This window comes from Plecotus auritus, assembly GCF_963455305.1.
Source record: "Plecotus auritus genome assembly, chromosome: 3".
In the NCBI taxonomy this organism is placed as follows: domain Eukaryota; kingdom Metazoa; phylum Chordata; class Mammalia; order Chiroptera; family Vespertilionidae; genus Plecotus; species Plecotus auritus.
Window position 1 is genome coordinate 374813 of NC_137772.1, and position 27652 is coordinate 402464.

The window sequence follows — 27652 nt, forward strand, 5'->3', positions numbered from 1 at the left end:
GAGAGGAGGGGGAGGAGGGGGGAGGAGGAGGGGGAGGAGGAGGGGGAGGAGGGGGAGGGCCCGCCCAGCATGGAGGAGAGGAGAGGGAAGAGGGGGAGGAGGGGGAGGAGGGGGAAGAGGGGGAGGAGGGGGAGGAGGAGGAGGAAGGGGAGGAGGAGGAGGGGGAGGAGGAGGGGGGAGGAGGAGGAGGAGAGGAGGAGGAGAGGAGGGGGAGGGAGGGCCCGCCCAGGACACACACAGAGCAGCGGAGGAGGAACAGCTGCCCAGTGGGCCCCTGGAAGGAATGCTGGCAATGCAGAGGCTGTGGGAACAGCGGAGGTTCCCACACCACGTGGCCCAGGGCAGAGCCGCTCACGCTCCTCAAACTTCAAGCGCAGCCTGACTGTGGCCGGGCCGGGGAGCACTGCTCCGCCAGCTACACCATCAGCTCTTCCTTCCTTGCCGCGGCCCCCACTCCTCACAGGTCGCTCTGCCTTGGCCGCAGGTGTGCAGCACGGAGCACGCTCACCCGACTGCACCACCAGGCCCCACAGAACCCCCGTGCTGCTCAGCGAGAACAAGTGATTAGCAGTCCAACTCAATAGTCAGCTAAAGACAAGAAAGCAGTATTTCCAAAAAACGCATGGCAACGAAGGTTTGGAAAAACAGCTTTGTGATAAACGATTAAGAAACACCCACTACTGCCCGGCCGGCGTGGCTCAGGGGCTGAGCGTCGACCTGTGAACCAGGAGGTCACGGTTTGATTCCTGGTCAGGGCACAGGCCCGGGTTGCAGGCTCGATCCCCAGTAGGGGCGTGCAGGGGGCAGCTGATCCATGACTCTCTTTCATCATTGATGTTTTTCTCTTTCTCTCTCTCTCTCTCTCTCTCTCTCTCTCTCTCTTTCTCCCTTCCTCTCTGAAATCAATAAAAAACATTTAAAAAAAGAAAAATACCTACCACTAACATGCACACGACACTAACACCCCCCCACCCCCGCCCAGGCACTATGAACAGCGCTAAGGACTCCACACGCTTTCTGGTCCAAGCCGCCTCCTGCTCCAGCTCCACCTTCCAGCTCCAAAGGCAGGGCCAGCGAGGGAGGAGGAGAGCAGGAGACTGGGTGACAGCCGGCAGGGAAGCGTTTCAGAAGGAACGGCCACCACGCTCACCACTGAGAAGTGGCCGCTGGGCAGGGGTCACCTGTTACCTGAACCAGCATCTCCAAGGAGTGAGGCTCGAGTGGGCTAGGGGCGGTGTCCATGTGTGAGGTGAGAAAACAGACATTGTCTACTCCTGTATTTATGAACACACGGTTCAGTCACTCGCCAGGGCTTCGAGCAACAGGAGAAAACCAGTTTATTGGCTCAAACCTGAGAATTCTAGGTATGTGCCACCCAAGACACGGCGGTGAGCCCTATGTCCCAGCACTAGGGTTCAGGAAGTGGGTGTGGTCTCGCCAGCTGCTGTGGGAAACCCTCCGTATTATTTTATTTTTGTCTAATACTATTTTACTATCTAGCACCTTCTTTTTATATATTTATACAACTTCTTTATATTCTACCAGAGGCCCGGTGCACGAAATTCATGCACGGGGGCGTGGCATCCCTCAACCTGGCCTGCACCCTCTCCAATCTGGGACCCCTTGGGAGATGTCCAACTGCTGGTTTAGGCCCGATGCCCACCCCTGCTGGCCTGGTCACCCACAACTGTCCTCCCCTGCTGGCCTGATCGCCCATAACTGCTCTCCCCTGCCACGACCCGCCTCCTCCGCTGGGACCGGCCTCCTCTGCGCTACGCAGAGCCTTGGGACCCCCAGGCCTCACCACGCAGAGCGGCCACTGGGCCCCGTCTTCGCATGCATGCGGCCATCTTGTGGCGGCCATCGCGTGAGGGCGTCATACGAGGGCATGACGCCACCTAGGCTTTTATTATATAGGATTATACAATACCTCACCTATGATGCTGAACCTATCCTTACCATTGTTTTCCTAACGACAAGTTCCGTGTTAGCTTTTCTGAAAATAAAATTCTACTTTTGCTTATCTACTAATTTAACAGTGAGTAGCCTTCAATACACATCTTGCTTACCTGGCGTAAATAGTCTCCTGAAGACTCTACCTATATTTCAATCTCTCAAAATCTCATTTTGTCCTGGAGAGACTGTAGTTAAACAAAATCTTGAACAATTTATTTGGTAATGTGAATAGTCTTTTTTAAAAGAATGACTAACATTTAGTTTCAAGTAAGAAGGGAATTTAGAGATCATTAATATAACAATCTTTGAAGTAAACAATGTTAAGAATTCAAGACACTATAACACAAACACATGTTAAGTAACAACCCTAATACTGAATCAACATATTTTGTGCCTGGTCTTTTTTAAGCAATACTTCCAGGAACTAGCAATAACCAGGCCTTGACATATTTAGGGTTAAGACAGACATCACCCACACCCACACCCACACCCACACCTGCTCAGCCAGCAACACCACTGAGGACAGAGAAGAAGAGTGGTGCCTGGTATAATGACTTAGATGTGTAAACAAGTGTCAGTGTTTTAAAAATCTCAACTGTTTTTCTATTTGCTAAGTCAGGATCAAATGAAGGTATTTGAGGAGCAAAATTAAGGATGTTTAGTAGCAAAACATATCAGGCTAACGCATTACTAGTTTCAACTTTCTTGACGAAAAATTAACAGGTGGAGAAACAAGTCTTTTGTTGTTGTTTTCATGTAATCTCATTAAGTGGTGCCTGGAGCCGCAGGAAAACAGGAAACACTATTTCTAGACCTCCTGTTGACAGGTCAATCTCCTCGAGTATGGTCCGGATCATTACCTTCCTAGTCACGAGAACAGACTTCAAACAGACCGCAACCGCGTTCCCAGTTTCAGAATTTAAAGAAGGAAAGTGAGCAGTTAAACATTACATCAGTCATACAAATTTTTCTTCCCTTTTGGTAGCTTTGAGAAAGATCTACAACTCAAAAAAATGGAAGGCCAATAGCTGGTCAATTATAGGTGACTGGGTTCCTGTTAGACTAAGAAGCTAGAATGTATATCACTATGACACTATTTTAAAAATTACTTAAAAGTACTTGTTTTAAAACACATCACAAAATTGCTGTGGATTTAAAAAATAATTCTTAGTAGGCATATAAACAGCCATCTCAGTTAATGAGGTTAAATAATACAGGTGACCTGGATTTGAAGTGACGGATTAAGAAACAGGTATCATAGCTCATCGCACACACAGAAACAGCGTAGGCCTGCACGGGCCTCCAGCCCAGCTGGTTCTGGGCCCTGGCCCTGGGGCCTGAGTGGAGATGGGCCCCTGGGAGGCAATTAAGATTCAGGGAGGTCAGAACTGCGGGCCCTCACCCAACAGGGCTGTGTGCTCCCAAAGAGAGGAGGCACAGAGGAGCCTGTGTGCGCACTGGGAAGGCCACGTGAGGACACAGCGGGCGGGCAGCCTCCCACGCCCGGAGGACGGTTCTCACCAGAAACCGTGGCCACAGGACACCTGGGCCTCAGGCCCCAGGCCCAGGCCCCAGGCAGGGAGAAACGCAGGAAGCCTGCTGCGCAAGCCGCCGAGGCTGAGGCGGCCGATGCCGGGCCTGGAACTTGGACTGAAATGATGACTCGGAGTCAATATAACACAGTGAGCAAATCTATCTGCACACAAACGTGTTTTACCCGAACAGGATACACACTCACATATCACACACACCGTACATGCAGTTAACCCTGAACAACAGAGTCAGGTGCCAACCCCCCCGTCCAAACGCCCGGTCGTGTTTGACGCCAGGAAAGCCCCAGCCTTCCCTCGGCATTGCGAGGAGTTGGCTCCAGGACCCCCGAGGACGCCCGGCCGCGATGCTGAGTGCCTGTGTGGGCGAACAGCGCGGCGCAGACAGCGCCCTCCACAGCTGCGGTCTGCCAGCATGGAGCCACCGGGCCTCCCAGAAGCCCATGAAGACGGTGGACTCCTGTCTGACAAGGAAGGAGACGAGCAAAAGGACCAAGGCTGTCCGGGTTCCGGATCTCAGACACGTTTGGGAGCGCAGCCCCGCTCGTGGCCACGTCCACCCGAGACCGTATCCTGGCGCAGGAGTGGTACCCGATGAACGAACGCCGTGGGGAGGAGGGAAGAGGGAGAGGGTCTAGCTATGCCCAGCTGGTGCAGCCAGCCCAGGTGGGGTGCGGAAGCCACCTGGGACCTTCCAGCCCGCCCACTCCCACGTCAGGCCATGGAAGGAGAGGCGCAGCTCACCCCGCGGAGCCAAGGAGCCAGCCTCGCCTCTGGAGCCCCAGCCTGAGGCTGACCTGGGTGCAAACACACGGCTGCTGCTGTCTGCAGTCACTCCATGCTTGGGAGCATTCGTGTCAGATCACAATGAATTAACTAAAAATGAGTAAAATCAAAAATGTATTTCCTCGCTGCACCGGCCGTGTTCTGATGTTCCCCAGCGTGTGGGCAGCCACCACCTGGTCACGAGCGTCCCCGCGGCCCGCTCTCGGGATGTCAGCGCATGAGTCTGCTCCGGGTCACCAGGCGGGCTCGCTCAGGACACCCCCGCGGACAGTGTGTGGGTGCCTCCTCGTTCACCAGAGAAAACCGCAGAGCCGCTGCTTTACGTCTACCCCCATGTGCTTACGTCACACCGCTGCTGGGTACCCGAGTTACCCACTCCCTAAAACGTGGATGTCCAGAACGTCCTCATTATCGGGGACATAAAGCAGCTTCCAAGTCGTGACCCAATGTATGTCATGTTCTCCAGCAGACACGCCCCACACCTTCTTGTTCTTACACAGACTGACTGGGTCTGTCCCATGAGGTGTGTATTTTTTAAGAGATGAGCAAAGAGGCTCAGTAACACAGGCAGCCTGCAGCCATAACCAGGAAGTGCCACCATTTGGGTCCCAATCCAGGCCTGTCAACCGCGGATTGGAAACGGTTTCCATCACGTCCCACAGAACCCACACTGTGCATCGTGCACCCACACGGATGTTACCTAAACCCCAGCACCCACACGGATGTTACCTAAACCCCGGCACCGACATGGATGTTACCTAAACCCCGGCACCAACATGGATGTTACCTAAACCCCAGCACCCACACCGATGTTACCTAAACCCCGGCACCCACACGGATGTTACCTAAACCCCGGCACAGACATGGATGTTACCTAAACCCCAGCACCCACACGGATGTTACCTAAACCCCGGCACCCACATGGATGTTACCTAAACCCCGGCACCGACACGGCGCTTGGCCAGCCTCTGAACCGCGCCTCTCAGATGTGTGATGGCAGCATGTGAATGAGAAGAACCCTCATTTCCTAAGGGTTATACGCACATTCGCTCAGGGGAAAGACGTGCATTCATTTCAATTGCTCTAAAACATAAATATCCTCTGGGAACAAAGATGTAAAAGGTCATCATCTTTAAAACGGTTTTTCAAAAGCAGCAAAGGTCCGCTCACCTTCCTGAGCAGCGAACATCTGGCTGGCTGAAATGACCTGCGTCAGCTCGGGGTTGTACCTCGTCCCCTCCGGGAAAATCACAAGGTACATCTGTGGGCAGAAAGGGTGAGGTTTGCTGTTAACTTACCAGGCCAACCCACTGGTGCTGAGAGCGTCTCCCACGGCCGGGAACACACACCTTCTCTTACACCCGACCTTCCTTTCAAGCAGAGCAACCAAAACACAAAATTCAAACGGTCTTATCTAACACAGACCATATTGACAACGCAGTCTGCGTTCACTGGTAAGGCAGTCACCAAGAACCCAACATTTCTCATCACCTGTTCATAGTTGCTGAATGAAAACTCGCCCACAAAACGCTGACTCATGCAAAGCCTCCGTTAAGTAATCCTATCCTATATAATCCTATGTAATAAAGAGGTAAAATGCAAATTGACCATCACATCCTCACAAGATGGCTGCCTATAACCAGGCCGGGAGGGGGGGTTAGTGAGGGACGACCAAACGACTGAACAGCAGGCTGCGTGGGGTGACCAGGCCAGCAGGGGGAGGGGGGGGCGCAGTTAGGGGCGATTAGGCCAGCAGGGGGGGCAGTTAGGGGTGACCAGGTCGGCAGAGGGGGGGCAGTGGGGGCGATTAGGCCAGCAGGAGGGACTGTGAGGGGCAACTAGGCTGGCGGGGGGGGGGGGGCAGTTGGGGGCAACAAGGACGGTGCGGGGGGGCAGTTAGGAGTGACCAGGTAGGCAGAGGGGGGCAGTTGGAGGCGACCAGGCTGGCAGGGGAGGCAGTAAGGGGTGACCAGGCCAGTGGAGGCGGGAGGGGGGGGACAGTTAGGAGCGACCAGGCCGGCAGGCAGGTGAGCGATTAGGAGTCAGCAGTTCAGGATTGTGAGAGGGATGTCCGACTGCTGGATTGGGCCTAAACCGGCAGTCAAACATCCCCCAAGGGGTCCCGGATTGGAGAGGGTGCAGGCTGGGCTGAGGGGACCCCTCCCCCATGCATGAATTTTGTACACCGGGCCTCTAGTAATTAATAAAAGAGCCCCCCTCCCAATTCTGCAAAATGACTTTAAAAAGGCATCAATTTTAGACATCTGTGTCCCTAAGGACATCTTATTTGAGGAAAATCATATAAATGCGTAAATTCCCATAATATAAAAGGTAGTAAGTGTTCACATTTCAAAAAGTACACAGTGCTACTTGACAGAGCTCCCTTGCTGCAAGCTAGCGGCTGGCTTTCCGAGCCCCCGTACGTTAGGGCACTGGGGGAAGGCACCACATCCTGTGAGCTGAGTAACCCTCGGTCCAGGTGGGAAGTCAGAACAGACACAGTGAAACTACAGGTGAACTCCCAGCCTCAGCCTGAGCCACAGAGACAACACCAACATGTTGGCAGCCGAAGGACAAATAAGACATCCCTCCCCCTTTTCAGATGCCCACACAGAAGGTAGCTCAGCTAGACGTCAGCCTCAATGCAGAGCTAACTGTGAAACTCCCAAGGAAAACAGGAAAAGGGCTTATAGTCTTGAGTTTGGCAAAGAATTCTAAAACAGGACACAAAAAGCATAAATCTTAATAGAAAAATCAATGAATTAGAGGAACAAAAACTTGTTCTTTTTAAAAATACATACATATATATATATATATATATATATATATATATATATATTGATTGATTGATTTCAGAGAGGAATGGAGAGGGAGAGAGAGATAGGGAGAAGGAGAGAGTGAATCATTGACCGGTTGCCTCCTGTACACCCCACTGGGGAGCGAGCCTGCAACCTGGGCATGTGCCCTGACCAGGAATCCAACTGTCAACATTCAACCACTGAGCCACGCTGGTCAGGCAAAACTGTTGTTCTTCAGGTCACTGTCAGGAATATGAAAAGGCAGCCCTCAGACATGACAGCAGTTAGGTATTTTATTGCCCCAAACTGAGGCAAGTGGTGGCACCGCCACACAATGACACCCAACTCAGCAGTGAGAACAAACAAAAACATTGACCCACACTTCACACGATCACATGGATGAATCTTGAAAAAGACATGCTAAGTAAAAGAAGTCAGACACCCACCCCCGCCAAACAGCCCAAGCTGTGTGACTCCCTTTACCTCCCCTGCAGTGACAGGAAGCACAGCAGCGACCGACTGCCTGGGGACAGAACGGCACAGCCGCACGTGAGACTCGGAGGTGACCGACACACCTGACTGCTCAGTCTCCTGGGCGTGTGCATACAGCAACCCCACCCAGTCCTACCTGCAACACCTGGGAGTGTGCATACAGCAACCCCACCCAGTCCTACCTGCACCACCGGGGCGTGTGCATACAGCAACCCCACCCAGTCCTACCTGCAACACCTGGGAGTGTGCATACAGCAACCCCACCCAGTCCTACCTGCAACACCTACAGCTGGCTGTGTATCAGGCACCCTCACCTACAGCTCTTCCATAGATAAAAACCTTGCCCCTGCTATACTGTCGCAAATGACAGGGTTTCCTTCTCTCTTGATACACAGGTCCCATATTTTCTTCAGCCACTCCCCTACTGATGGACTCAGGCTGCGTCCGTATCTTGGCTGCTGTGACTATTACTGCAGTGAACAGAGGGATGCGGATATCTCTTTGAGAGTGGTAATATACATATTTTTGGATCTACACGCAGAAGTAGAGGAGCTGGATCAGATGGCAGCTCTAGCTTTAACCCTTGGCGTGCCCTCCGTTCTGTTTTCCATAATGACACCGCCGATTTCTGTTCCCACCGACAGCATCTAAGGGCTCCCTTCTCTCCACATCTCCCGGCTTCCTGATAGCAGCGCCTCTACCACCTGAGAGGTGACACCTGCCTGTGGCCGGGACGGGCATTTCCCTGGTGATTAGGGGCGAGGAGTACCTTGTCACGTTGCTCCCTATGGCTTCTTTGGGGGGGCAGTCAAGTCCTTTGCCCATTTCCGGGTGACTTGTTTTCTTTCTAGCGAGCTGCATGAGTCCCATATGTTTTGGAAATTGACACCTTTCAGGATATGTGGTTTGCAATATTTCCTTCCCTTCCAGAGGCGCCTTTTTTCATTTGGATTTGGTAAATCCACAATTATTCCAAGCTTTTAAATGTATTAACAAAACAAATAGGAGGCTTTCATTAGGGATACCGAATCTAACGGAGTCTCTCTCCTGCCCCAGAACGCCAGCACCGCGCTGGACCACCTGCAAGTGAACGTCCAGAGCAGAGGCCCACGGTCTCGCCGTGGCAACAACGAGCGCATCCGAGAACGAAGCCCCTGCTGCCGGCCGCACTGCTGCCTGCCGTGGAGAACTCTTCCTCAGCCTCAGCGTGCGCTGGAGGGAGGACACGGAGAGGAGGGCGGGGGCCCAGAGGGGGGGAAGGAGCCTGACCCGGAGGAGCGGTGCTGAGCCACAGCCCCGGGCACTGGAGGAAGCACGGGCACGGTGTCCTGGGCTCTGGGGCAGCCGGAGCGTCTTTCCAAGTGAACACTGGGATTCTCTGGGGGCGGGGGAGCCACGTTTTACACAGTAATACTGACACTGAGTGAGTCTGTTTGTGGGTACTGACATTATTCTTGACTTCTCAAATAACTGGATCTACACAGGAGGTCCCACGTGGAGGCCCAGCAGCGCGGGCGGAGGTGGAAGGTGACCGGCAGCCCGCCTGCTCTCCATTTATAGACCAGACACCGCGTCTTCCCTGCCTGCTCTCAGCCAAACCGAGCCCCAGCACAGGCCGCCATCGTCCGCAGCCACCTTCTCGTGGCCCCAAGCGCTTGCTCTATGCGGAGGGCTGCTGTGGCTTTAACAAAGCCCTGCCTTATTCATTCCGCACGGACAACTCATTCCGCACGGACAACGGACCTGCAGACGATTCTTAAATCTCACCAAGACCCTAAACTGCGCACCGAGCGGAGGGGCGGCAGGCACTTACCGGGGTCCCCGCACTCACGTAGCTCAGCAGCTTCCGGCGCATCTCCTTCTCCTTGAACCTCGCGCTCCTCTTGACGTAGATGCCCCCGTGCTGCCAAAAGGCCAGAGAGCGTTACTTCACAACAGCCAGCGGCCGCACAGACAGGCAGGGAGTGGCTGCTGACACGTCCCAATGTTCCCACCTGAAGAACATGAGCGGCACCTTCTCCTGTGCTGCAGCACGATTCAAAGGGAACTGCACGCTGCGAAGTACATTGTCGTGTAGTTTTGTTGGCAGTTAAAGTAAAAATGCTTTATTTTTAAAAAATGCACTTTTAAGATAAAAAACTCGATCACGGGTGCATCTTAGTTCTCAATTTTTCCACTAATTGTGAAATCACTGCAAAGTGTCCTTAAAATGTCCATGTTTAGCCGAAACCGGTGTGGCTCAGTGGATAGAGCGTCGGCCTGCGGACTGAGGGGTCCCGGGTTCAATTCCGGTCAAGGGCATGTACCTTGGTTGCGGGCACATCCCCAGCAGGAGGTGTGCAGGAGGCAGCTGATCGATGTTTCTCTCTCATCGATGTTTCTGACTCTCTATCCCTCTCCCTTCCTCTCTGTAAAATATCAATAAAATATATTTTTAAAAAAAATGTCCACGTTTATGGTCTTGGGGTGTTAGGAACCAGCCCAACTAAGACACGTACGCAGCACTGCTGCCGACGGAGCTGTGTCCCCACAGTCTGGGTTGAAGCCATGCCCTGCGAGGCGACAGTTTGGGACGGGCCTCGGGGAGAAATGTAGGTCACGAGTCCCCAGGTGGCCCTCATCCAACAGGACAGGGCCTGCCAAGGAGTGGAGAGGGGACACGGCGGGGCTTGGGGGTGTCAGCTGCAGGGAGGAGAGGCCGGGAGGGAGAGGCCAGCACCGCCCCCCACCCCCCACCCCCCCTCCCCGGGCCGTGAGGAAACAAGCTCCTGCTGTGTGCTGGCTGCAGGAGCCCGGCGCGCAGAGCCGCGTGGGAACCTTAGCTCAGCTCCGCCTCAGGGCGGCGTTCGCCTCGCCTCTCCTGCAGTGCGGCTTCCCTGTGCTACGTGGGACTCGCGTGCCGTGAGCGGACTGGCTGGACTCGTGCTGTCCTGACCCGGAGTCTGAGTGACAGGCAGTGACGAGAGAAGCAAGCAGGGGTCGTCCACCGGGCGGCGGCTCCTTCCACGTATGCACTGGCCATCGCAGTGCAGAGAGGGCACTCACAGGGCCCCTGTTCATTCACCCAGACGGACAGGACTGCCGAGAGCCCGTCCGGTTAGAGGTCAAAGCCACGGCCGGCACACAGCACAATGAGAACCTTCCCGAGCCTCCAGCGATGTCGTGTCTGTTCTTCACGCAGTGTCCTCCCTGTCAGTATCTGAACTTGCTTACTGAGGTCCATTTAATTCAAAAACATCCCGAGATACTGAAGCGAAGACCAGCGTCGTTCGCTAAGACCTTACTGGGCCGGGGAAGGGACGTGTGGCAGAGGAAGGGCATGAGAACGCGGTGTCTGCACAAAGAGCCCAACGGAAAGGCAGGGCGGGAGAGGGAGCGGCAGCGGAGGGTGGCCTGCTGACGCCTATCCTGGGCCCCGGCACTGATGTGAGGCTGAGGAACCGCTGAGGGAGGGCACGGAGGGAGGAACACCCGCCTAGAAAGGCGGCCGCCAGGGAGGCCGGGGTGGGCCGTGGGACGGCAGGAGTGGGGCCTGATGCCCCCAGACACAGCGCTGGGCGGGGAGTGCCCGGCATGTTTTGCTGGGGCTGCGGCAGCACCTGTCCTGGCAGACCTCAGCAGGGCAGACCCAGCACAGCACCTGTCCTGGCAGACCTCAGCAGGGCAGACCCAGCACAGCACCTGTCCTGGCAGACCTCAGCAGGGCAGACCCAGCACAGCACCTGTCCTGGCAGACCCTCAGCAGGGCAGACCTCAGCAGGGCAGACCCTCAGCAGGGCACGTCCCTCTGCAGCTGGTCAGGCAGACACAGGCTACGGAGTAACCTGGCTGACGCCCCACCAGCTTAGGGACCTGAGAACAAGCCTGCCGTGTTCAGGCTGATCTGAGTTGGTAAAGGGGATGGACTTTATCATGGGATCTGCACGCTCTCAAAACAAGACACAAGACCCCCAGTGACTCTGCAAACATTCCCAGGTCACTACCACAAGGTAGGACCCTACCAAGCCCCCAGCTAAGCACCCTCCAGGGCTCTGAATGTTGAAGGCTGGTCTTTAACTACTCCATAAAACAGTGATTTGGTTTTATTTTTGGAGACTACAGCCTGGCTTGGGTTGAGAAGGTCAGGAAGGGAAGAGAAAGGATCCTAGTAAAATGGAAAAGAAGGACAACCGAGACTGGGAACAGTGGGTGTCAGCTGTCTTTTTATTTTGAAAGGTGCCTTGACTTCTGATCCCTTTAAGATTCCAAAGCATTACAGAACCATTCATAAGGATTCTTTGGTTCATGGGTTGCCACTCAACCACTGACCTACACTGGCTGGGCCATAATCTCTTTTATTATTGGTTTCTTAAGGTAAATTTCCCTATTTGTCTGATTTCTGTACATTTGCATTTTTGCTATTTAATAAAACTATCTAGGTAATCAGACATGTATATAAATACACACCATTGAAAATCTGAAATAACATTACTTCAATTTAGTAAAAGCTATTAAACTAATAAAAATAACCCCCCAACCTGTACATTTATATTAAGTGTATATTTAATTTTTAAGACTACATTTTTATAAGCCACCTATACATTTTTTAAGAAGCATGGAAGCAGCGTTACCTGAGAGAAGTAACAGCCGTACAAGGGAAGCCACTTCAGGCCGTCTTTCAGCACGTAGCGCACGTGCCCCAGGGCGCCCTGCCGGATGGCCAGGATGTCCGCCACGATCCAGTCCACTGTGGAGACAGGCCATCAGTGCGCCAGCCCAGGCGCCAGCGCCCCTCCCACCGCCGAGCGCCCCTCACCACATCCTCTAAGGAATTTGCTTGGAACATGTTATGATTTGAATTCTAATATTGCTTCAAAGCAACAGGAGACATTTAAAAATACATAAATTCTGTATTTTCTAATTTTTGTTGTTTAGGGTTTTTTGGTTTCTGTGTTTTTGTTAATCCTCACCCGAGGACATTTTTCCATGGATTTTTGAGAGTGGAAGGGAGGAGGAGGAGAGACAGAGGGAGAGACACATGGACTGGTTGCCTCCTGCACATGCCCTGCCTGGGGCTGGAGATCAAGCCCACTGAGGTACACGCACTTGACCGGAATCAAACTCAGGACCCTTCAGTCTGTGGGCCAACGCTCTATCCACGGAGCCAAACGGCTGGGGTTAGAGTTTTTGTTTTGTTTTGCATTTCTTGAAAGGCTTTTATTTCATGAACAAAATGCCAAGGTTACAAACTACCACAGCAGTCCAAAAGCAGGGACAAAGTAAGCTTCTCTGATTCTGAGTCTAGAAACCATGACAAAATGATAAGCAAAAACACGTTCAGTGGAACTGCCCAGTGCCACTGGGAATTCCGGATATGCTAATACGGCCAGCGAAGGCAGGGACACCGTGCCAGTGAGCCGCAGGCAAACACTGGGTCCAGCAGCACCCAAACCAAGGACCTCAGCAGCGTGCAGCTGTGCCGGCAGCTGCGCAAAACCCAAGGCACAAGCCCAGGTGCCGACAGCTCTCACCAACAGACGTGGTATCGCTAAAGGCGACAGCAAAAGGAAGAGGCAGAGTGAGCTTACACCAGCAGGAAGAAAGGCACTGTTAACTGATCTTCCACAGAAATCCTGAGCAAGGGCTCGCCTGGGGCAGGGACGAGGGACGAGGGACGAGGGAAGAGCAGTGGGCAGAGGTGGGAAATGGACTGAGAGGAAAGGAATGACAGAAGAGGGCAAGTGCGAAGGTCAAGACCCCCAGGGCTGGACTTGAAAGTACTGGCTACAAACCGCCCTGTCTCCTGAGACTGAAGACGATACGCGAACGCGAGGGGACGGCCGCGTGCACGAGTGGGCTTGGAAAGAACTGGTGCGCTCTGCGCGAGGACTCGGGTCCCGGGAGAGGGCGCGAAGAAGCGAATGAGGGGGATATTTTAAAAAATACAAAGCAAAAGGCTGCAGGAAATACAAGCAAGTCAGTCAGGAGTTACCAGAAAGTTCTAGCCACAGGGCCTTCCCCAGCTACAGGGTGACCTCTCCACTGTGCAGGCCGCAGACACAGCAGCCAGGCAGCGCTCAGCCAGCTGGGGCACTAAAGTTGTCTTTTTGGAAAACAATTGTATCAATTATTATACATCTCTCTCTTTTAAAAATGTTTTTATTGATTTCAGAGAGGAAGGGAGAGAGAGAGAAACATCAACGACGAGAGAGAATCATTGATTGGCTGCCTCCTGCATGCCCCCTACTGGGGATCGAGCCCACAGCCTGGGCATGTGCCCTTGACCAGAATCCAACCAGGGACCCTTCAGTCCACAGGCCGACGCTCTATCCACTGAGCCAAGCTGGCTAGGGCTATAAATCTCTCTTTTTAATCTTTCTTTTTTAACATTTGCAAGTAACTCCTCCATAGTGAGTGAAGAATTACAGTTATATGTGTAAGTGATATAGTTCCCTTTAAGTGTGACAATGCCAAGGCTTTCCCCGCAGTGACCCCGGCTCTGTGGCCATGGGACACCTACGCTGAACTCTCCAGTGTCACCTCTCCACAGTGCGTAATTCCTGTCCCCTTCCTCTCATCACACCCAGGAAGCACTCACTGACAAACACCTTTATCCTAATCGTGCCTCGGGAACCAAACACCAACTTGTTCTAGCTGTGCCTGCTGTGCACCAGAGTGAGCCGTGAGAACTGAGTGAGGGGTGCAACCTGGAGCACATCAGGGTGCGGGCTGAAGACAAGACTTGGCATCTTTTCCTGCAACAACTATTTCCAAAGGCTGGGAAGGTGTCACAGTGCGTGTTTATCCTGAACCCTGCGTGGCTCTACTGTGGCCCAGGATGCATCTCCAAACGCTTCTGAGAGAAAGTGTACAATTTTAAACTTATGTCATGTTCGCAAAGAACCGTCCTGGTTATGCGCTGCATCTTCTGAAAACTGTAGTGGAGAAGTTTAAGAGCTAATTTAGTCACAAGACACCAGCGTCATGCCATCCATTTATTTTTTAATCCTCATCGGGGGATATGTCTTTATTGGTTTTTAGAGAGCGAGGAAGGGAGAGCGAAATGCAGATTTGGGAGTGGAACATCGATCGGTTGCCTCAGTACTCACTCCAAGCCAGGATCAAACCTGCACCCTGGGTGTGTGCACTGACCGGGAATCGAACCCACGACTCTGGTGCATGGGATGCTCCGATTAACTGAGCCACACCGACCAGGGCTGTGCCATCAATTCTGCTCCTCACATTCCTTTTCATTGTGTTTGTTTATTCCCCATGAGGGTCAGGCAGGAGGCACCAGACAACAGCGAGTTATGAGAGGTAATACATCGCTCTACAGTCACATGCACTTGGAGCTCTGACGTCATGTGACCAAGGCATCAGAAAAGTGGCCCCACGCGAACCCTTCCATGTGAGCCAGTCAAAGCCGCACCACTGTTTCCCTGGACCTGGGCCGCGAGGAGAGGCCGCAGGAAAGCAGGGTTCCTGGCTGTAGCCGGTGTGGCTCAGGGTCGGGTGCTGTCCCGCACGCACACCAAAAAGAGGCCAGACTGATTCCCGTCTGGGCACCAGTGTTCCTCTCTCTTCCTCACCCTAAAAATCAACAAGAAATATACACGTCTGTTTAAAAAGCAGGGTTTCCTCACGTACATTCTGATGTAGTAACAGTTCCTAATTCACACGGGCGCTGCAGTCCAGCGCTGCTACACAGGACGCACTCGCCTGGCTCGGACCCAGCACTGCGCTTGTGGTCAGCACCACCACCACCACCACCACCACCATCACCATCACCATAATTATCATCATCACCATCGCCATCATCACCATCAGCAGCAGCATCACCATCACCACCATCACATCACCATTGCCATCATCACCATCACCATCACGATCGCCATCATCACTATCATCACCATCGCCATCATCACCATCACCACCATCATCACATCACCATCACCACCATCATCACATCACCATCACCACCAGCAGCAGCAGCAGCAGCAGCATCACCATCACCATCACCACCATCATCATCACATCACCATCACTATCACCACCATCATCATCACATCACCATCACCATCAGCAGCAGCAGCAGCATCACCATCACCACTAGCTCAATCGGAGGGAATGTGGGCATGTGTGCCCTAGACCCCACAATTCGTTCTATTTGGCTCGTGGAGCTCTGGTAGAATAGGCATCAGCAACAGGCCAGGAAGAGAGACTGTTAGTAGTAAAGAGCCCACTTTTGTCGGGAGAAATAGTCAAAATACAGGACAGCAAGGTGACTTTCTAGGCCAGAGTTAGAAGCAGACCCTGACCACAGGGCTGGGTGCTTAAGTCAAACATAATGAAATCAAATAATCTCAGCCAGTCACGTTGATAATGTTCACAAAATACACAGAGGCATTAAAACTCCTGTTGCCAGGCGGGCATGGCTCTGTGGCTGAGCATCGACCTAGGAACCAGGAGGTCACGGTTCGATTCCTGGTCACAGCACAGGCCCAGGTTGCGGGCTCCGTCCCCAGTGTGGGGCGTGCAGGAGGCAGCCGATCCATGACTCTCTCTCCGCTTGATTTGTCTCTCTCTCTCTCTCTCCCTCTCCCTTCCTCTCTGATATCAATAAAAACATATATTAAAAAAAAAAAACACAAAATCTCCTGTCAACACTTGGTAGTGTCAACTCTTGTCCTATAAAACCGAGTGTAACCATCAATAAGCTGAACTGAGGCCAACGTATTTCAGCTGCTTTCGCTCTCTTTGCCGTGTCTATGGCAGAGGCAGGAATGAAAGGACTAGGTCGTGGAGACGCAGTGGGCAGGGGGGGCAAGGGCAGCCGCACGCAGGCCTTCCTGTGGAGGCATCGTCCGTGTCAGCTTGCTTTTCGCCCTCGGCTCCCGAGCACTGCGCTTTCAGAGAAAGATGAGATTTAGGAAGTGTGCCCGAAAGCAGCCGCAGGCTTGAAGGAGACTGAAGAGGCTGTTCCTGAACGCAGCTATTGGGAGAACTGAGGACTGCAGCCGTGTGCACGTGTTCTTTTGGTGCTGCACACCGTTTGTAAGAAGTCATCCCCGGGACCCTGGGGAGGAGGCCCTGCAATCCTCAGCACCATTTTTATAATTCTGTGAATCCACAACCATGGCCGAATTAAAGCTTCCGAGTGCCAACTGAAAGTCTGCGCCGTGCTTCACGGAGACCCCGTCTTCCGAGGCCTCTGTCGGAGGAACAAGCTGCGGTTCAACCTACACCCGAGGCAGAAGGAACCGCGCACGTCAGACACGAATGCCGTGCTGAGCACATGTGCCTCACGTACTGAACCCCTTTCTGCAGCTCAACCATCAAAATATAAAACGCACACTCACCGCGACCCACCAGCCCCCTTCCAGACCCATTACCTACAGAGGAAGAACGCACAGACGCGCAGAGTGCTGTTCAAAGAAGTGGGGAGAGAGGAAATAGCTTATTTACACTCATCGCAGGGAAGAGGCAAGACGAGGGAAATTCACAGTGAAATCACAAATACAAGGTCACATAATATCTGCATTCCAAATTCATGTTTTAACAATAACAAAAAATTTTCATTTAAATATACAACACTGCTCTGAATGCCCACGTATTTCCTGTAGAAAAACCTAAGATTCACACAAATGAAATACAAACCTGTGCATTGATGATTTGCTAAATATATTATATTTTCTTTGTTTTTTGGCAAATCTCCATATAGCAATATCTACAAGATAAAACAAAAAGAAACATTACTTTGATATTTTAAGCATGTACTTATGTAACACACAAATAGGACAATGCCAAAAAACTGACACACACATGATGTCATGATTATGTCCAATCACAATGCACACAAACCAGGTTTCTCCTCGGAGTCTCAGGGGCATAAACGGCATGTTTCAAGAGCAGGCCAGGTTAATGGTCATAAAGTGAAAGAAACACAATGATTTCTTGTGAGCAAAATACAGCAAGCATGTACCGACTGGACATGCACCGACACGGCTCACGAGGACCTTCCTTCCCAGCGCCTCCCTCGCGGAGGAGGCAGGTGCGTGCAGTGCGTGGGCGGAGACATGCACGCGCTATAGAAGCGCAGTGCGCGCTGTTTTAAGAGCGGTGCACACAGAGCAGCCGTGTCCGGGACGTGCGATTTTCAGATGAGATGGAGGGGAATGTTCAGGAGAAGATGAGGCCTTCGACACGTACGCGTGTCAGACCTTTTGGTTCCCACCTCCTTCCTGGGAGGCCCAGGGCACGTCCCAATGTTCACAGCAGTGAAACGCGCAGGGCTGCCTGCTGCTCACCTGGCCTCTGTCCGTAGTGGGCAGGCCCCGTGGGAAGCCCGAGGGTGGAGGAAGGGTCTCCTCCCTGCACGGCACCAGTCACAGGCACAGCTCCCAACACTCCACGGAAACTTGCTCGTTTCCTTTTGCACAGGCACCTGCCCCGGGGTGGGCGGAGTGAGGAGGAAGGAGCCTGAGGCCCGGCTGTGGTGTGGCCATCTGGGCGTCTGTCTGTCCCTCGGACCGGGCTGGCAGGAGCACAGGGAAAGACCCTGCTCTGCAGCTGGGGCTGCCTGGTGCGGGAGGTCAGGAGGTCGGCGCAGTCAGGCAGCTGGGGCGTCCTGAGCAGCACTGCCTGCACTAGGGCCAGGGGGAAGCGTCTGCGGGGGGGAGGGGGGGCAGGGGGGACTGCTGTGCCTGGCTGTGTGAGACGACCACGGTCACTGAACACAAACTGCTTACTCAAAACCGCTCGTGGAACCACTCAGAGTGCAGAGCAAGGGTGAGGCCCACCCCACTGGCCCACAGACGGCTTGACGCTCTCGCTCAGTGGAACCGCTTTTCTTTTCCAGAAGGGAAGCCGCAGCTTCAGAGGCTGCCACACAGGAAGGTCAAGTCGCAGGGCCTGGCCTCCACGTGGTCAGTGCCGGTGCCAGCCGACTGGGGGGCCTGGAGCCTTGTCTGCCGGCGGCTCCCCTGGAACCTCGTCCATCCCTCACCAGGAGCTTGAGCAAGGGCCCACCCTCCACACCGGCTCGTGCCCGGGAACGCACGCACTGCCAGGACCGCTCACAGGTGGTGGGACAGATGAGGACCGCTGCCTGGAACATCGAAACCACCCAATGTGACGGCTCTAGTACCCAATAAAGCAAATTTTTAAATTCAAAACTGGGGTAAGTGATTAATGAATAGGAACAATAGCTCTCTAGTCTACCTTCCTGAAAAAGGTCTCTGATTAGGTAGACATGCAGCCACAAAGAATTTCAGTTTGAATAAGACTGCATATATAATGTATACTCCATGTTTATTTATAACTAGAGGCCCGGTGCATGAAATTCGTGCACGGGGGTGGGAGGGGTGTGTCCCTCAGCCCAGCCTGCACCCTCTCCAATCTGGGACATCCCTCTCACAATCCAGGACTGCTGGCTCCCAACCGCTCGCCTGCCTGCCTGCCTGCCTACCTGATTGCCCCTAACTGCTTCTGCCGGCCAGCCTGATCACCTCCTAACCACTCCCCTGCCAGCCTGATTGATGCCTAACTGCTCCCTTGCCGGCCTGATTGCCCCTAACTGCCCTCCCCTGCCAGCCTGGTCGCCCCCAACTGTCCTCCCCTGCAGGCCTGGTCCCCCCCAACTGCCCTCCCTTGCAGGCCTGGTCCCCCCCAACTGCCCTCTCCTGCAGGCCTGGTCCCACCCCCAATTGCCCTCCCCTGCAGGCCTGGTCCCTCCCAACTGCCCTCCCCTGCTGGCCTTATCACCCACAACTGCCTTCCCCTGGCAGCCATCTTGTGTCCACATGGGGACGGCCATCTTGTGTGGTGGAGTGACAGTCAATTTGCATATTACTCTTTTATTGGATAGGATCATTGGAAATGCATTTTTCAATGTGCTTTTATGCCAATGAAATAGGTCACTAGTTACCCAGTAAAAGTCTCCTACCGTAATGCATACAAAATCTGCAGTCTTTTTCTGCCCTGTTTGAAACATTCCACTGATGAGGAAAGTGATGATCCCTCTGCAACAAGATGCAAACATGGCCACTGGTCCAATACCCATGTGCAAAAGCAGCCACCACACAGCACCTAGGGGACCTCCCAGCTCAGAGGTCTGACCACGCGCCACCTCTGTCCTCGGCACTGCCCTCTTCACGGCGTTTTCCTGGGCATCCACGTGGGCCGTCAGGGAGCTGGCTGGCTCCAGCACCCTCTGAGAGTCTCCAGACCACGAGACGTGAGTACTCCAACTCAGGATGAGCGCGGGCCGGGAGCTGAGCAGCTGACCTGCTCAAGCTGAACGCAGTGGGGCAGGGAACTAGGGACCACACAGGTTTCTCTGCTGGGGATCCCAAACTCCTTCAAATGTTACACTCTATCCTCTGCAAAAACTCCGATAGAAAATGTCAACGAGAAGGCTTCACGTGTATTAGAAGCTTACATGACTTTCTTTTACTCACCAAAAGAGGTAAGAAACTTGTGAGATAAAAACTAAACACTTACATAAAACAACCTGTACAGAAATGCAGATGGAGAACAGGAGCAGAGGGGGCCTGAGAGCACATGGAGCCGGCCCCCCAGGTACCAGCTGCCCGATGGCCCACCGCGGCCCCAGCACCCGTCCCAGGGAGGCACGGCATCGGCCGCCCTCCCGCGCTGCCTCGCTCTGGGTCCATCTCTTTACTTGGTAACTTACCTCACCAGACCGTGTGGCTTTTAACCGACTTCCATCTACGCTGCTACGGTGTGTTGTCTGAGGGTGGGCTATTCTGTTGGGCGGAAACGCTCGCGCCTAGCCGTGTGCGCACTCAGCACGGTCTCTTTCTAGGTACCACTGTCCTGTCTTTATGCACCTGGACTCCCACCGGAGCAGAGGCAAGCTGCCTTCCAAACGTCACCCGCACACACCCACAGCCCCGAAGCTCCCAGCCACGCTCGCTTGGTGTTCACTGCCAGTTCCCACAGAGACACAGGAAACAAGGCCGAGAGCGCACAGGCTCGAACCACAGCGAGCGCAGTGTCTCCTGGCAAGCGAACAGGGCTCTCCTCTCCGGCTGTCCCGAACCCGCCCGCCCAGGCCTGACCTGACTCTGAGGGCGGAGTGCGCCCCTCCCTCCTCACCTAGTCAAGAACGCGCTCAGACTCACCGCACCTGCAGACCCTGCTAGACCACGCCTGTCCACAGCACAGGCCAGAATCCCTGCAGACCGTGCGGCCTTGGCGACAAAGAACAACATCAAATCAAGTCGTTCTCCCCTTCACGGCCACCTCCAAGGGCTTACATCCGTAGAAGGGAAACGGCTACTAGGATATGTGAGTGCTAATGGTACACATGCTAATGTTACGTACAAGTGACCCTGACACTGAGATGGGGTGAGACCGGGACAGCTAAGGAAAGACGGGGTGTCAAGTTGAAGAAGTAGAGAGACAGCAGCCCAAAGCCGCCTGTTGTAGCATGAAACCAACGTGGGGAAAGCCGGGCAGGGCAGACCTGAGGAGGCTGCGAGCTCACACAGGTGCCAGAGTCTCTCCCGGACACACCTGCAAGTCCTCCTGTGGAAGGGAGTCCACGCGGCTCTCCACCACGGCCGCAGCCGCCGGAATGACCCACGCAGGGTGTCTGTCTGTGTCACAGAGCGAACAAGCAAACATTCCGATTTCCGTGCTGCCTCCTATTTGGACTGTCCACCTTCCTCCAAGTATAAGCACAACCAGTGTAACCTCACCACCTGGCACAGCATCCGCAGAAAACTGGGCCCGAAGCCAGACTGCCTTGGACCGGATCCTGGCTTGACCAATACATCGTGAACTGCTTGTGCCTCGATTCTCCCATCTGTGAAGTGGGAAGAACGGTGCCGCCTTGCAGAGTGACGTGACCTTCCTCACAGAACAGTGCACAGCTCGGTCGCACTGGGAAGCTGACCCCACTCGCCCGTCCTCTCCTTCTCCCTCCCTGTCCAATCACAGCGCCCTGCTGCGGCCTCTCACAGGCCCGGATGCTCCGCCCTCTCCGGGATGCTCCGCCCTCTCCGGGATGCTCCGCCCTCTCCGCACATCCGCCCTCCCTAACTCGGAGCCCAGGACGACCACAGACCTTCCCAACGGGCTCCTTCTCAGGCTCCAGGCTAACAGCACTGCCTTCTGGAAGCTCCCCAGGCCCCACCTCCACCTCTGGGCTCACAGAGCACAGAGCACAGCCCTTTTCCTGCCATGTCCTGGCCCCCTGGACGGAGGTCCTAAGGGCAGGGCCTTCCACGCTGGTCGCCCTGCATCAGGCAGTGTGCAGCGAGGCCCTGGAACGAGGTGCCCACTTCGGTATTGAGGGAATGAATGAAAGGAGAATGGGCTCTAGGGGTCTTTAGTGAGAAGTTATTAGTTTTGAATGTCTATCAATATCAACCTCTGTTTAAGAAACCATAGTAATGGGGACGCTTTCCCCTCCCCATGTGGGAGTCTGTCCTTATTCGTCAATAAATCTCCACCCTTGCTATATATATATATATAAAAAGAAACCCTAGTAATAATTAGGAAATATTAAAGGGAAAATTAACTTCTAATTCCATTTAAGAAGAGTCAACTCGCCCAGCCACAGTGGCTCGGTGGTTGAGTGTGGACCTATGAACCAGGAGGTCACGGCTGGATTCCCGTCAGGGCACATACCCGGGCTGCAGACGCACATCCCCAGTGTGGGGCGTGCAGGAGGCAGCTGATCGATGATTCTCTCTCATCATTGACGTTTCTCTCTCTCTCTCCCTCTCCCTTCCTCTCTGAAATCAATAAAGATATATTTTTCAAAGAAGACTCAACTCTCAGTGTATTCAGCTCCACAAAAGTAGACAAATTTACGAGAGAGGCAGATTATGTACACAGAATCCCTACCACTATTTTACACTCAAAGTAGGTCAGTAGAAAAACTAATTTATTTATATCAAATTTGAAATTTTACTGTTATAATGTATTATGTTAGTTAGCATTTGGGGAAAAGAGAATTAGCAAACAGAACCATTAGAATAAAATACATTTTAAAGTAAATTCCAACTGATTCCAGCAGGGGAGCTGGGGAGATCATTCTGGATTATCTGGGGGGGGGGGGCCCCTAGGCCTCATGACAAGTGTCCTTACAAAAGAGGCAGAGGAGAGCTGAGACAGAGGGGAGGCGGCCATATGACCCCGAGGCAGAGGTGGGAGGATGTGGCCACCAGCCAGGGGATGCCAGCAGCACAAGGAGCTGGAAGAGAGACAGGATCCTCCCTAGAGCCTCCGGAGGGAGTGGGGCCCACACACCTCGATGTCCGACACCTGGCCTCCAGACTGTGAGAAGATAATTTCTACTGTTTTAAGCCACTACTTTGAGGTGTTTTCTTATGGCAATCACAGGAACTTAATACAATTACTCACTTAAATCAGTGCTCCCTCAAATAGTAAAAAGGTGTGCTCTAATTGTCAGTGGATCTCAAGTCAAGAGATAGATACAGCCCTAGCTGGCTTGGCTCAGTGGATAGAGCGTTAGCCTGAGGACTGAGGGGTCCCAGTTTTTTTTTAAATATATTTTATTGATTTTTTACAGAGAGGAAGGGAGAGGGACAGATAGTTAGAAACACCGACGAGAGAGAAACATCGATCAGCTGCCTCCTGCACACTCCCCACTGGGTATGTGCCCGCAACCAAGGTACACGCCCCTGACCCGAATCGAACCTGGGACCCGAGTCCGAAGGCCAATGCTCTATCCACTGAGCCAAACCAAGGGGTCCCAGGTTTGATTCCAGCCAAGGGCACATGCCTGGGTTGTGGGCTCGATCCCCAGCAGGGGGCGTGCAGGAGGCAGTCAATCAATGATTCTCTCATCATTGATGTCTATCTCTCTCTCCTCCCTTCCTCTCTGATATTAATAAAAAGAAATATATTTTAAAAAAAGAGATAGGTACATAAAACTTTTAAAATCCCAAAGCAATAAATGATGAAGAAGGTACCCAGTTGAGTTTCAGTATTAATGAGTTTCTAGGAGAACCTAAAAAGATAAATCAGAAACAGCAATTTTAGCAATCGTGATTGGAATGTTTTCCTGTCTCAAAGATGCGTGCATGTGAAAATACAGTAGTGAAATTAGGAAGGAACAGAACATCTACCTAAAATCCCGTGGAACTGCCAAGTTCCACTGGGAGAAGGTTTACCTGCCAAGCACACATCATGAACTCCATGGACCCACATGTTTTCAGCTTTAAGAATTCCCCACGCTGCCTGGCCGGAGTGGCTCAGTGGTTGAGTGTCAACCCATGAACCAAGAGGTCACTGGTTTATTCCCCAGTCAGGGCACGTGCCCGATTGCAGGCTCCATCCCCAGTACGGGGTGTGCAGGAGGCAGCAGATAGATGTTCCTCTCTCACGTATGTTTCTATCTCTCTATCCTTCTCATTTCCTTTCTCTAAAATAATCAATGAAAATGTATTTTAAAAAACAAGCAAAGAGCAAATTCCATGCATAAAAAATACTGTCACAACTATTACAAAGCATTTATTTTTTATACTCATAATTTAAAAGCATTAAAATGCTATTTTTAAAGAGTCTAATTTGAAAATACTTCTGCAATGTATATAATTTAATGGTGAACTTCCTTTCACTCAAAAACTTAAAAGAATGAGTTAACATTCTTTTATACAGAACCAACAAGAGGATGATCACTGGCCTTGCAAGGAAAGCTGATGAACAATTCAAGTAAAAAAAAAAAAAAAAGTCCCTTAGCAAAACAAGAAAAACAAGCTAAAATTTTAAAAATGATTTTTTTATTGATTTTTAGAGACAGAGGAAGAGAGAGAAACATTGATGTAAGAGGGAGACACTGATCAGCTGCCTCCTGCACACGGCCCCACTGGGCGTTGAGCCTGCAATCTGGGCATGTGCCCTGACCAGGAATCGAACTGGCAACCTTTCAGTGCATGGGACAATATCCAGCCAACTTAGCCACACGGGCCAGAGCGCAAGCTAAAATTTTAATAGAAACTTTGCAATGACAAAGTCACTAAGGAAAACTATTAGGTAAAAAATAAGGCGACAGAATGTCCATTCTCATATATCCTTTTCCCTTGGGTTTATATTTAAAAACAGCTGTTTTCCCTCTTTTGGTTTAATCTTAAAAGAAACCACTAGAAATATTGGAAGATAGCCTTTTCTATCCAGGGACCCCAGATTCCAGGAAAAAAGACCCCCCCCCCCCCAAATATATCATGCTCTCTGTTACTAACCAACAAATAACTCCTTGCCAAAAAATAATGCATGGACAAGAAAACTCTCAGGCCTCTATTTTTATTACATGTCCATAATCTGCATTTCATGGCCAGTGGGCACGGAGTTCTAGGATTCCTACAAAACTTCATCGAGGGACTTACATTTATAAAAGGATGTCTGATGGCCATGAAGTATAATTCAAAATTTAAATTTTTTAAAAAACCATATGCTAAGAACTCCAAAATAAATTGGAGGTCTATACTAAACAGGGCATGACGTAAAATACTCAATTTCAGAATCACTGTGAAATTTTACCATTGCTTTTTGTTTTTATTTTTACTTTTTTTTCAAGGCCACCAAAAATTTTGGTTGCCCCCCCCCCCCCCCGCCATGGGAGAGCGATTACAATTGCTTTTTAAAAATAAGAAACTTGCTAAACAAAAAGTACTTCAATTGTACATTATATTGCATGGAACATATTCCTTTCTTTGAACAAAAATAAAATAACCAGGTACAGGCAGAATTATTTTTCTAAAAGGTAATTGACTTTGTCCTATGCTCTGAGTCCAGGCCAGCTGTCATCTGATGTGAAATTAAATACTTAAAAACCACACATTCAGGTAAATGTGAATAGCACAGGGGGAGATGATAGATCTGCATCAGTGAACATTTTACATGCGGCCCACTTTAAAAGTCAACTATCAGCCCTAACCGGTTTGGCTCAGTGGATAGAGCATCGGCCTGCGGACTCAAGGGTCCTAGGTTCGATTTGGGTCAAGGGCATGTACCTTGGTTGTGGGCACATCCCCAGTGGGGGTGTGCAGGAGGCAGCTGATCAATGTTTCTCATCGATGTTTCTCTTTCTCCCTCTCCCTTCCTCTCTGTAAAAAATCAATAAAATACATTAAAAAAATAAAAAAAAATAAAAGTCAACTATCAGGAACCAGTTTTCTGGAAGAGTCATCTTTCTCTCATAGCAAACCAAGATGTTGGTTTAAATGGAGACCCTGGCTTCTCCTAATTCCCTTCCCCCCCCCAAAAAAACAAAAAACAAAAAACCTACAACTGGGGCAAACTCAAGTCCTCCGGGAATCAACAGCAGTTCAAACAGCCTAAACAGTAGCTGGGTGACTGACAACAGGGTGGACACTGAGGCTCTCAATGGCAAAAAGACAGAACAGTCCCCTCCCCTCCCCTCCATGCCAAACCAAGAAAAGAAAAGAGAAAAGGGAGTAACTGAATATAAGTAATAACCAAGAATCAAACTCTTTTTGCAGACTGGGAGATAAAGTAAAAATTCACAATTGTTACCTTTGTATGAGACTTCAAAGAACTACATAAAGAGGCCCTTCTACTTTTGTTTGTTGCACGAATTTAATCTACAAGCCCAATCTCGATAGAGAAAGAAACAAACGGAAAGAAAGTAATCAGACAGAAGAAAAAGAGCGGCCGGACACCGAAGCTGAGACAAGGTTGGCAACACTTGGCGGGGGAGGCCAGGTCCACGGGCACCAGGGTATCCATTTCCTCCCTTTCCCGGCTGCGGCCGGAGGCAAACAGAGTTGCGCTTCTGGTCCAAACAGTAGCAACCTGTTTCCAGGGAAGGCCTCCGGCTTTCCAGGCAGACTTGCGAGTTTAAACAGCACCCCCTTCTCACACCAAACGCCCCAAACTCAGCCTATCGCCCTACTTCCACGTCCACCTGCACCCCTTCGCGATGCACCACGAGGGAGGGATGGGGACCAAAAGGGGGGAGGGGACGGCGGGTCCCAGCAGCGGCTCGGAGGGGCCACGGCTTCCTGGTGACCTCGGGGCCTCCCCGGCCAAACCCCACAGGGAGACCCTGAACCTGCCCCCGCCGCGGAGAGGAGCCCGCAGCACGTGTTCCGGGCCGAGCTGCCGGGCGGGAGTAACGATCCTGAAGGCCCGGCGGGGCGGGCGGCAGCAGGTGCGGCGAGGCCGCGCTCACCTGCACGCCCGTGTAGTTCTCGAAGAAGAAGAGCACCATGCTCTGGTAGACGCAGTAGAGCCGGTCGTCCACCGCCTGGTAGAAGCGGGAGGGCAGGCAGGCGGACAGCAGCCGCCAGGCGCCCCAGGCCAGCAGGTAGGTGGGCGCCGAGCCCAGCATCACGGCGGCCGGCAGCACGGAGCGCAGCGAGTACATGTGCAGCACCAGCGACAGCAGCATCGCGGCGGCTGAGGGCCGACTGCGCCGGGGCCCCTCCCGCCCGGCCGCCCGGCCACCCCGCAGCCTCCGCCCGCGGCCAATCACCGGGCCGCACCCGGCCCCGCCGCCGCCCCCGGGCCGCCCCGGGCCGCCCGCCGCACCGGAGACGCCCAGCCGCGTCCGCTCGGGCCTCCGCCCCCAGCCGCATGGGCCGCGCCGCCGCCGGAGGGCGGGCGGGAGGGCGGGTGCGGGGCGAGCGGACGCGGGCCCTGCGGGCTGGGAGCTCAGGCGCGCTCACCCCCCATGACCCTATCCCGTCACCCAGCGCCCTGTCGGGGGCGGGGCTCCGCGTCTACAACAAGACTCCTGATTGGCTGCCCGTTTCCACAGTCCCGTCGGAGCGGGATTCCTCGGCAACAACACGATTTCCGATTGGTCAAGGGCGGCTGACGGTTGTAGTGCACCTGCCCGCGGGGGACCTCCGGCTCCGGCCTCTGCGCATGCTCCCGAGCCCCGCCTGGCTGAGGGCGGCAGGTGGCGGCGGGCGTACTGCGCGGGGTGCAGGTGGTGCCGGCCGGACCGTGGCCGCGGGTCGGCTCGAGGGGACGCCCACCTCCAGCCGGCACGCTCCGTGGGCCTGGCGATGCGCCCGCAACCCAGCCGCGCCCTGATGGGAGCGGACAGGTACGCACTGTACCTGGATG

General features: G+C 52.9%; 1 protein-coding gene across 2 annotated transcripts in view; it reads right to left on the bottom strand.

The window, feature by feature from the left end:
• AGPAT5 (1-acylglycerol-3-phosphate O-acyltransferase 5) overlaps positions 1-27252 on the bottom strand; it is a 37635-nt gene extending 10383 nt beyond the window's left edge. The window contains exons 1-5 of one of the 2 annotated variants that reach the window (XM_080663090.1): positions 26751-27108; positions 17219-17288; positions 12193-12308; positions 9396-9485; positions 5463-5553 (exon numbers count right to left, since the gene is read on the bottom strand). In XM_080663090.1, coding sequence (XP_080519216.1) covers positions 5463-5553; positions 9396-9485; positions 12193-12308; positions 17219-17288; positions 26751-26969 — 586 coding nt within the window. In that variant the 5' untranslated portion in view covers positions 26970-27108. Of the gene's footprint in view, positions 1-5462; positions 5554-9395; positions 9486-12192; positions 12309-17218; positions 17289-26750 lie in introns of both variants that reach the window. The other variant, XM_080663089.1, reaches the window with a different exon arrangement.
• Positions 27253-27652: the final 400 nt, after the last annotated feature.